General features: G+C 38.8%; 1 protein-coding gene across 1 annotated transcript; it reads right to left on the bottom strand.

Moving 5' to 3' along the window:
• Window positions 1–7,867: 7,867 nt before the first annotated feature.
• On the bottom strand, window positions 7,868–10,106 carry LOC142532009 (uncharacterized). The gene is made up of 7 exons (XM_075638306.1): window positions 9,659–10,106; window positions 9,434–9,553; window positions 9,259–9,350; window positions 8,840–8,897; window positions 8,360–8,551; window positions 8,182–8,223; window positions 7,868–8,084 (listed from the first exon to the last, which is right to left on the bottom strand). The coding sequence occupies exons 1-6, from the start codon at window positions 9,722–9,724 to the stop codon at window positions 8,194–8,196; spliced, it is 558 nt and encodes a 185-aa protein (XP_075494421.1). The 5' UTR covers window positions 9,725–10,106; the 3' UTR covers window positions 7,868–8,084; window positions 8,182–8,193.
• Between the last annotated feature and the right edge of the window lie 1,554 nt (window positions 10,107–11,660).

Consider the following 11,660-nt stretch of genomic DNA (forward strand, 5'->3'; position numbering starts at 1 on the left):
AATGTCATCTATGAACACTATCACAAACTGGTCGAGGTACGGCTGAAATACGCGATTCATGAGATCCATGAAGATCGCTGGCGCATTCGTCAGACCGAACGGCATCACTAGGAACTCGTAGTGGCCATAACGAGTCCTGAAAGCTGTCTTCGAGACATCAGCATCTCTCACCCTCAACTGGTGATAACCGGAACGCAGATCTATCTTGGAGAAAATCGAAGCTCCCTGCAACTGGTCAAACAGATCCTCAATCCTCGGCAGTGGGTATTTATTCTTCACTGTAACCCTGTTCAACTCCCTGTAGTCAATGCAAAGCCTCAGCGAGCCATCCTTCTTTTTCACAAATAAGACCGGCGCGCCCCATGGAGAAAAGCTCGGGCGAATGAACTCCTTGTCGAGAAGTTCCTGGATCTGCTTCTTAAGCTCTGTCATCTCTGTCGGTGCTAGTCGGTATGGCGCTTTGGATATCGGAGTCGTACCTGGCATAAGCTCAATGGAAAACTCCACCTCTCTCTCTGGTGGCATACCAGAGACGTCTTCGGGAAAAACGTCTAAGAAATCTTTAACTATCGGAACATCTGAGGCTGACTGGCTGGGTTCCTCGGGGACAGATAAAAAGGTTGCTAGAAATGCCCGACACCCTCTATGCATGAGCTTCCTAGCCTGAACATAAGGAATAATGCGCGGTAAAGGAAAGTACCTGTCCGGCTCAAATAAGAACTGCTCCATTCCAGGCGGTCGGACAAGAACGGATCTCCGCTGGAAGTCTATCAACACTCTGTTCCTCAATAGCCAGTCCATCCCTAGGATGATGTCAAATTCCGGCATCGGTAGCACAATCAGATCCGCATAAACAAGATTACCGTGCAGCTCAAGGTCTATATCTCGGATAACATTGGTAGCTGCCATCTCCTCGCCTGACGGCAACACTACTGAAAAGGCTGTATCTAGCCCAATGGTCTGGATCTTGAGAAAGTTTGCAAAGATCTCCGAAATAAACGAGTGAGTGGCCCCTGAATCTATCAAGGCCTTGGTAGCGGAACCAGATATAAAAATTCTCCCTGAAAGAGCGGAGCTCTAAGTTGAATCCCACTACAAGATCTAAACTTATAGACATGCAAAGGTCTAGGTTCCTCTAGCTTAATTTCCCCGAAATAAATCTGAGTAGAGCATGCAATCCTATAACAGTTCTAAGTTCAAAATCTAAATCCCGATTCCCAAAATGCTGAAATTCAAATAATAGCTTAAAGTTTAAAGGTACCTGTCAACAACATAGTCTCCGGGTTGGTTTCCGCGGCATGGAGAGCAAAAACTCTGCCTTGGGTAGGAAGATTCCTCTGAGGACACTGCAGCAACATGTGGTCTGGACTGCCACACTTAAAACACTTTCCTGAGCCAGCCATACATGCTCCAGGATGGCGACGTGAGCACCTGGGACAGACTGGGTGCTCCTGAGTCCTCGGGGCTGGGCGTCCCCGCTGCTGCTGCTGCTGCTGCTGCTGGCCTCTGTTCCTGGGCGGTCCATGAAAAGGCCTCTTATTCTGCTGCTGATGCTGAAGAGGAGGAGGGCGGTGCGGTGCCTGGACTGGGCGCTTGCCCTGGCGATCCCTCTCGATATCCCGCAGATCCTGCTCTGCGGCTAAGGCCTTGGAGACGGCAACCTCATAAGTAGCAGGGTCAGATACCCTAACATCCCGGCGCAAGATCGGCCGTAAACCCACCAGGAAGTGCATCAGCTTGGCTCTGGCATCATTCGCTATCAGGGGCACAAAGTGACAGCCCCTCTCGAACTTACGGATAAACTCCGTAACCGACATATCCCCCTGTCTCAGACTCATGAACTCGGTGGTCAGCCTGGTGCGAACCTCCTCAGCAAAATACTTGGAGTAGAAAACCTCCGTAAAGCGGGTCCAAGAAAGTGTAGCCAATGTCAGGGCTACCGAAGCTCCTTCCCACCATAAGCGGGCGTCTCCATTGAACAGGTAGGTGGCACATCGGACTCGGTCTGCGTCTCCCAGCTCCATAAAATCGAAGATAACCTCGAGGGATTTGATCCATCCCTCGGCAACCATGGGGTCTGATGCCCCAGAGAACTCCTTCGGGCGCATCTTCATGAATCGCTCATACACAGCCTCGGGCCCTGTCGGCCTGGCTGCGGCTGCGGCTACGGCTGCGGCATTGCCCCCCGCAAACTGTGCGAAGAACTGTGCCATCCAAGCTAACATCTGGGCACTCATGTCCGGTGGGGGCGGTGGAGGAGGTGGTAGGTCTCCCTCCGGTCTATGCTCCTCTCTGTCCTCTCGGCGAGGCTCCACCTCTCTGTTGCGCTCTAAAATGCGTCTAGGGGGTATACTGTTCCAACATAACCCATACGTAACTAACATGCATAATTCCATAATTTATTTTAAATGAACTCTGAAATACTAAAAATCTGGAAGCATGCTGACAAACTAATTCATGCTTTAACTAAAATGCTGAACAAAATGCTGAACTGAAAAACTTACAGACCAAAGGCGTGGATTCGTGAGCTTCTCGCGGTCAGTAGTAGTGAAACCCTATACAGAACCACCGCTCTGATACCAACTGTGAAGGGCCTAAAACTCCTTTCTTGAAAATTTGCGGAAAATTTAAAAATTTTCTTTTTAAAAGAACTTAAATGGCCTCATTCATAAAATCACTGGTGAATCAAGTTCAATATTTCAAAATATTGCAGCGGAAGAAAATCAAAGTTTTGCCAACAACAACGATTTAAAAATATCCAACGACTGATAAAATTGTTTGCGGAAAAACAACTGCTGCACTGAGGTCCTCAGGTGCCACTACTGCCGACCCAAGCTGGCTCACTGGTCCCCGCCCTCGGCCCTGGCCTCATCAGTACCTACAACAATCAAGTCTAGTGAACCTAAAGACTCAGCATGCATAAATCGCATCTAACGAGTAAAAATCTGAATTTAAAATATGCATGAGTTAACATATCCTGTCCTGAGGCATACTGAAAATAATCTGTGCTGAGCAATTATAATACGTGCATAACTGAACTGGAAATCACTATAAAAATATTTGCTCCTTGGAGCCTGTACTGAAATGTCTGGTAAAATTTTCTGTTGAGATTATGTTTTACGCCTGTGGCCACTGCACTAAGCTGAACTGATCGGTAACTGGCTACCGGGGAGGCTGAAACTGAACTGAGCTGGCCGGTCACTGGCGACCGGGTGGTACCATACTGAACTGATCGGTCACTGGCGACCGTATAAAATAACACTCCCACATAGTGAATGAACCACAAGCCATATCGCATAAATCTCAAAAATAATCATTTTCTGTTTAATGCACGTAAAATAATTAACTGGCGTAATGAAAATTCCTGTAATTTTACCAACTGGATTGGATTGGATCGTCCTCAGGCTCGCTGCAACCTAACTGTGCCATGAAAAATATGCAATAGCTTAAACATGACCAACTACGCAATTTACATTCAAAAGATGCGACTATGACGCCTAATGACTTCGCATTTAATCATGACTCCGAGCCAACTTGAACCGACACTGAACCGACGTATAGTCATGATTAAAATACGCTGAAAAATCATAAAATAATGCTCCTAAAATGATAGGGTCGAAATCTAGGTGAAATGGAGGCCAAAACACGAAACGCTCTTTCGAGAGTCAATTTGGCACATTGCACCGTAAATTCTCGTACGACCTCAAAAATGATCCAAATGACAAACGGTCGAAAACATGACCTTCCTAACTCAATGAGGCACTGTCCAGTCCAAGGCCATGGGCTAAAAGCCAACCAAGAACTCAAACGAGCCTCTGAACTGACACAGCAACTTGCTGTAATTTCCAGCAGCTGCGACCTAGCTTGCATCGCGTCGTTTGCGAGACTTTTGGCCATTGGGGCTTTAACCACCGACCAGAGCCTCTCCACAACGTCCCAAGGAATGATTTGAACCATGGCTAAGGGCCCTAGGCCAGCCACAATTCGCCTCATTCCAGCAACCACCCGAAAGTTATCACCGAGGGCCCTCATGCGTGCGTGTGTAGTGTTTATGCTATGATCGATGTCTTGCGTCGTTCCAGTGGCCATTTGATTGACCATGGCACGATCTAGACATCTAGGAGCATGATATGAACCGTGGCTAAGGGCCATAGGCCAACCAAGATCCACACCAAGCAACAAAAGAAACGAAACCAAATGCTGAAAAATGGAAGGGCCGAATGGGGAAAGGGGCTGTTCTTGTTGATTATTTAAAAACCGATGATCCATGGACCAAGCCACCAAAAGGGCGACTTAGTCACGTCTTAGACATGCTAGGGAAGTGATCCAACCATGGCTAAAGGCCCTTGGGGCAGCCAAGATCAGATCCTTCCTCCTTGACATCCAAACTGAATTTTCGAATCACATTTCTGCACTTATGGGGAACTTGCTGTCATTCTGAATTTCCAGCAAGCATGGGGCTGGTTTGAATGGACCAAAATGGTCATAATGCATCCTATTACGTGTATACAAGCTGCCTTTGGAGCCTGGAGTCGATCCAATACCTGAAACCATCAAAACTCAGAAAAACGTGAAGCTTGTCAAGGGAAGTCGAAAATTCTGCATGTGTGTTCCAAAATATTTTGACATGTATCTCGGTTTTTGCTTGCTAAAACATGATCCTGTACTGAAAAATAAATGATAATATGACTTGATTGAGGTTTGAAAGAAATCTAGACATGCCTGGTTTCGTTTCGAAAGAAAACTAAAAGAAGAGACGAGACGGCGCGGAGGAGACGGAGTGGCTTGCTTCTCTACCTTTCTTGGCTCTCGATTTTTCTCCCTTTCTCCCTAGCTGTTATTCACGTTTTTTTCTACTGAAAAGGGGTCTTATTTTCGGTGGAGGTGGAGGGGGAGTGATGGTTATGAAGGTGAGGAGAAGGGTGCACAAAAATAGGATCATATCAAGACCAAGTCTTCATGCATTTGAATTTTGAATTTTGAATTGCTATCAAATGATCTCTTGGGTGATTCTAGACTATAGTGGCCGATTTTATCATGCCAAACAAGGGTTAGGATAGTGGTCTAGTATTAATTAATTAAGGTGGAAAAATAGCTAAAAGAATTAGCATGCTAATCAACCAAGAATGGGTCAAAGGTGAGTTGGCAAGTCCTAGTTTGTTCTTCTAGGGGTGTGGCCGAAAATGCATGATAAATGGTAGGGGGAAAATTGATTATCTAGTAATTTAATAACCCTTAAAAGCCTTACTAATCCTTTAATTAATTTAGTGAACTAACCCCTTAATTAAGTAACTTAAATGAGCTCATTTCTTAATCACCTCCAATAATTTAAATTAAAATCCTCAACTAACTTAAATAATTCCTTAAACTTCTTTTTAACTTAAATGAACTTACTTGCTAGCTAAATTAACTTCTGGAAATATTTCTCAAATCTTAAATTCTATCTCAAAACTCCAACTCCAGTCCGGCCTCACTGAAAATACTGAAATCCTAAAAATCAAACTACTGAACTGAAATAATGAATAATTAACTTCAAATAAATGCATTTAAAATAATCATGCAATAAAGTCAATTAAATTTAAAAATCTAGAATTATGCATGGCTTATACGTCTACTGACTTACGGGTTCTACAGATATAGAGATTAGGAATTGTATTGGTACTGATTATGAATTCTGGTAGTATCTCTGTGATGTTGAGATTGACGGGGTTATCGAGACTGTATCATTATGCCGTCGAAACATCAGTTGATTTAAATTGATCAGATTCAGTAATGATTTCGATTGTATCGTGATATCATTGATATGAATTAGATTGGGCCTTGTGCAGATATGGATCAGATTATGTACTGATTTGAGTATTGATCAGAACAGATTTTGAATTGAGTTATATACTGATATTGTATTTATGCGATTGTCATTGCCAGACTGGGTATGGACAGATTGGAATACGAGACTTCGTCTTCATCAGATCGTGAAGATAAAGGTATAAATAAATGTGGATTCGGGATTGCACAACTCGAGTTAGGTTTGACTTGAGTTTCCCAAAATCACATACTTTATTTTATTGCATTGATATTTGCAGATTATCAGATTGATATGTTTAGTCTATTGAATTATAGCAGAGCCAGAGTTGAGTCTAGGGCAGATCAGCCTAGCTAGGGCAGAACCGCCGAGTCTTTGTCAGAACCGCGTAGACTCTAGACTTACGGTGTATCGATGAGCTTAGATGTAGATCGACGTCTATTGTAGACATTCGATATAGCATACCAAAGTCTAAATTAGATCGGGATCCCTAGATTAGAATGAGAGATGAGTCGAGTCTTAGATATCGAGACTAGAACTTGATTTACAGATCCGTATTGATTTATGTTTCGTAGATTACGATTCATGTTTTATTTACAGACTGGTATTGATACATGTGTTTGATTATGCTACATGTGATAAGATATAATTCATGCTTTTATGTTAATTCAGTTAACTGCATGTATACATTGTTTATACTGGGATTTATTCTCACCGGAGTTATCCGGCTGTTGTCTTGTTTTGTATGTGTGCATGACAACAGGTGGGACATGATCAGGGTCAAGAGGATGATGAGAGATCGAGATTAGAGTGGTGATTCCGGACTTGGATTAGAGATAGGGTTGGACACTTGATATTAGCTGTTAAACCTTAGTTGAATAAATGTATGTAGTACAGGACTTGTACTCTTATACTGAGATACATATATGTTTTATTTCACTACGTTCCGCACTTATGTTTTAAAAAGAAAAATTTTTAGACCCTGTTTATCTTAGTTGATAATTAAATCCCAAAGATGATTAAAAAGATTATTAGCGTCCGGGTCCCCACAACCCATATTGAAGTTAAAACCTTTGCCAGAAGAATTGAAGTATGTATTTCTTGGAGAAGATGAAACATATGCGATGGTAATTTTTCAAAACTAGCAAGTGATCAAGAAGGTAAATTAGTTGATATAGTTAAAAGACATAAAAAAGCAATTGGTTGGACACTAAAAGATCTCAAGGGCATTAATCCACTAATTTGCACTCACAAAATTCACTTAGAAGAAAATGCTAAAATATCTCAACAACCATAAAGAAGAATAAATCCACGCATGAAAGATGTTGTGAAAACTGAAGTTCTCAAACTACTTGATGTTGGAACTATCTACCATATTTCTGCTAGTAAGTGGGTACAAAACAAGAATAAAAGCTTACGGTGACATTCATAAATGTCATCATATTCAATATTTAGTGACATTTAAGTTTTAGTGACACATCCAACAAATGCCCTATATTCCAATGTCGTCTTAATCTTCCTGACATTTTTTAATGTCATTTTAAGATGTTAATGACAACTTCATACGTGTTAAAAATTATTCATATAATGACAATTTTAAATGTCAGAAAAACTCTTGTTTTAAAGACATTTATACATGCTTTGTTATTATAGTAATAATGAAAAATTTATAAGTCATTTAAAATCATTTCTAATGACAACTAAAAGTGTCGTGTATGTTATTTATAGTGACAATAAATATTGTCACTAATGATAGGTTACATAGTTAATTAAAAATGTCTCATTATGTAATTTGTAATGGCACTTAAAAATGTCTTTTATACTAGTATAAAAAGACATTGAAAATTGTCATTAATAGTTGTTTATAATGACTTTTTGAAATGTCTCCATATGAGTTTTACAATGACATTTTTTATGTACATTATTTAATGTTATATTGTGACATAAAAAATGTTATATTTTATAAAATGACATCGATTTTCAATATTTTCATGATATAATATTCAAGGATATAACAAATTAACATAAATACAAATACAAAATTTTAAAATAAAAATTAAATTGCTAATCAATAATTATCAATAATTTTGCAATCATTAATGTATAAGACTGACAAATTTGTTATCTCGAAAAACATCTATACCCTACCAAATGTATCAAATGTATTTAGTTTAAGAACTAGCAAACAATTAAATCTTGTAAAGCAAAACATAAGCAAACTTGTGACGCATCTTCATTCTTCAACCATCTCATCTTAATCAAAATCCAATATTCTTGTAACCTACAATAAAAAATCATATATTTGTATGAATGAAATAAAATTAAAGAAGCACAAAATAAAGAGATTAAAATTTAATTCAAACTAGTGAATAGCATACCAAACGATGCACCTAGTAGAAATCTTCCTCGTTAACTGTCAACTGCAAATATAATTGATATTGGTTTAAAAAGATACTAACATGACGGACATAAAAATAAATACTAGTTAATTGAAAAGTTGAATATCATCCCAAATGTCAAGACCAAGCTATCATTCCTCCAATTGTGTACCCCAACCTTTTGTAAAAAATCATATGGCCTAATCAAACTCTCTTCCCGTTCTAGGACAACTAGAACTTGTATTTCACACCAATTTGGTCCCAACGTCTGTCTTCTTACTTCGGTATTTGGATCCATGCTACGAACCACTCCTTTTGCCACAATTTTCGTTGAATCAAATAGACTTTTTATTGAGACAGAACATCCAATCTACGTGAAAGTGCAAAAGAAAAGGTTTTGATAAAAACAATTATAAAGTACAATCATCAACAACCAAAAATCTCCAACTTTCAGATCATATTTCAATCGTGCATGGACATGAACAAATCAAACCCAACCAATCTTGTCGCCGTATAAATGTGTTGAGAAGAACATACTCGTACACAAGAATATACATACATAATCAAAAAATACACCAATTAATGCAGTGATATAAAAATATTGTGCTTTGTGTGGAAGAAAAGAACCACGCAATCAGTGAATTAAATAAAAAAATACTTCTACAGGTTGGTCGACTGAGAATAGATTGATGCAGCTTGGATTAAAAGTGAAATCGCTGCAACAACTAAACAACATTATAGGAGAATCAGAATTCTAAAAAATCTGTGCTGTAAAACGACATCACTTATCCGCTAGTCAGCTTTTGGGACGATAAAACTTACCAATCAAGTGTCTCTAAAATGAATTTTCTATCTCATTGCTTTTTCGGTTTTGAGTCTGCCAATCTGAATTTATTTTTTAAAAAATTGGAAAAGCCATATTATGATGATGATAAGTTTTGAATCCTTTACTTTCCTATGACGAATCATATATATGAAATTGTCATAGAAAACAAAATGATACTCAAAGCAAGAAGGCGGCAATAAAAAGTAACAATGCATGTATTGATCTCGTTATATTATATTTGAGAAACATACCTCTGGGACAGTACCAGCTGCCACACATAAGGAATGAAAAATTCCTCAGGATGACTCTCTTGTTCATAGGTGAAGCGTAGTTGCGTGAACATCTTTTCAAAAACCAAACAATGGAGTTAAGATGATAAAGCATAACAAATGTTGTAATTGACTGGTTCCCCAAGCATTTGTGTACCTTCATGCTTTCACCTTTCCATGATCGGCAGTTGTTGACTAAGAATTGAAGCACTTTCTCAACCAACCATTCACCATCCCTTTGCTGTGCATCAATTCGGCTGTTAAAGAAATCTAAAACCTTCAATATAAAATAAGAATAAGTACAACGATGTAACTCAATTTTGTTTGCTGAACATGAAAAGCCAATTTAATTCTCAAATTGAATGATTTGCAGAAAACATACAGTATATATGTTTTCCAACAGTTCATTAAAATGTGTACTTGAGTTTTTGGGTTGGCCAAAATACATCTAGCCGTAAAATAGGCCACTCCATCCACCACTTGCTCTTCACTTACAACTATAACATGCTCACTATTTTCGACTAACTTTTCCCGTCCTTGATTCCAAACAACACAGCTATTGTTTGATTCATTACAGCATGGGAGCAAACTACAGATGCATTAAGGCACATTAATTTAAGCAATCTTGACCAAACTACAGATGCCATTACATATTTATAATGAACAAATGCTAATGAACACACAGATACAATAACAATAGTAGGACACGATAGATCATGCGTACATGATTATGTAACACAATGATATTAATTGATAATACTATAATAGTCAATTGAAATTAGAGAAATAAGTTTCACAATCCATCTGGAATGTAATAACCCCATCTTCGTTTCCAGCAACCTCAAACGCCAAATTACAATTTGCTCAACACACAAGTCTAGAAACTACAATCAATGCATGAGCGACAACACACTCTAGACAAAAAGACACAAAAGAAAATATAAGATATTTGTGTAGACGAAATAAAAGAGAAAACAAGAAAATAATTAATATAAAAGATTCTTGGAAATTAAAGTAGCCACAACCTTGAAATCCATATCTCCTTAAGCATCTTCAACTCCTGTTATGTCAGATAGAATAAATGGAGTACCACCTCCTCCAAACTGTTTAGTCTTCAAGAGCATAGCCATTGCTATTCCAGAAATTGAACTCTTGACTGGAACGCCAGCATCTTGTAAAGCTAAGCCAAACCCATGGAAACGAGGTAAAGAATAGGAGATTCCACATTTTTTGGAATTAGTATTTTTCCTTGGAAGTAGCTTTTATGGAAGCAAATATACTATCAATAAAGCATGGAATGACTCGAGAACATTACGTCTTTCATCCTCGTTTCTAACTAGCAGCATGATGTCGTGATGCCTGTATTACAAGACTACGAGATTGCCCTTGTTTTAGAGATTTCATGCGGAATACAAATATATTTGCCTCCTCATCACATTCATCATGAACTTCCTGCAGCTGATGCGAGGTAAAACATTCTCGCTTATTATTTCTTTTCCCTTTATCTTTGTGTTTCTTCATAAGTTCTTCATATATTTCGCTGGAAGTTTTTATATATAACAAAGAGACTTAGTCGAGAGGAAAGATACAACAGAAAAGAAAAAAATAGAAGAAAATTATGCACCTCTTTTCATCACATCGCCTCTTCATCTCCTGCACGAACGAGAAAAGACAAAGTAGAAGTCTTAACTGGAGGCATAAATAACAAATATCAAACATCTCCACTGAATTTTTTATTTTAGAATGTGGATCCAGGGACTGTATGCCACATCACATACAAACCACAATGAATGAGCAAATGGTTTTGAACACTGAGTTAGCACAACTTGAGCGGCCAATGGCAGTCACGCATTGGGGAGGGACGGAGCACCGAAGAGAATTATAGATTCCAGTGTTTCCATAGAATACAAAATTTAAATCTGGAAAAATGGCAAAATATCAGCGCACAAGCAGTAGAAGACCCACGGGAGAAAGAAGCAAATTCACACAACCAACACAAAGTTCAGACAACTAATATTGTTTTTTCTTCTCATAATAACTAGTTCAACAATAAGAAGTCAAGCAACAATCAAAATCTCAAACCTGAAACAAACTTAACAAGAACAGAGAGTTTCGTCCCTTACCTTTCCGCTTAAATCCAATCCGTCGACTTTGTATGCAAGCCGCTAATTTTTCTGCCCAAATATTTTTTTTAAAGAATCGTTAATTGATTTTTTAAATGTCTTTCTCCCCAATTCCTATTGCGTGCCCTTCCTCTCCCGATAAGCAATTTTTTCAAATCAGAAACACTGGTTCACTATTTATAGTTCTCACAAATAAATAATTGTTTTTCCAACAGAATTTGTAAATACAAGGGGTAAACCGAAGGACATACTTTCACTTTT

The sequence above is a fragment of the Primulina tabacum genome, chromosome 17 (assembly GCF_025594145.1).
Source record: "Primulina tabacum isolate GXHZ01 chromosome 17, ASM2559414v2, whole genome shotgun sequence".
In the NCBI taxonomy this organism is placed as follows: domain Eukaryota; kingdom Viridiplantae; phylum Streptophyta; class Magnoliopsida; order Lamiales; family Gesneriaceae; genus Primulina; species Primulina tabacum.

Coding starts and splice junctions, on each gene's coding strand:
- LOC142532009 (XM_075638306.1), bottom strand. CDS start 9,724: ATGTATTTTGGCCAACCCAAAAACTCAAGTACACATTTTAATGAACTG. Junction 8,552..8,839: donor CAGTCGACCAACCTGTAGAA/GTATTTTTTTAT, acceptor ACTTTCACGTAG/ATTGGATGTTCTGTCTCAAT. Junction 8,224..8,359: donor CATATGATTTTTTACAAAAG/GTTGGGGTACAC, acceptor TTATATTTGCAG/TTGACAGTTAACGAGGAAGA.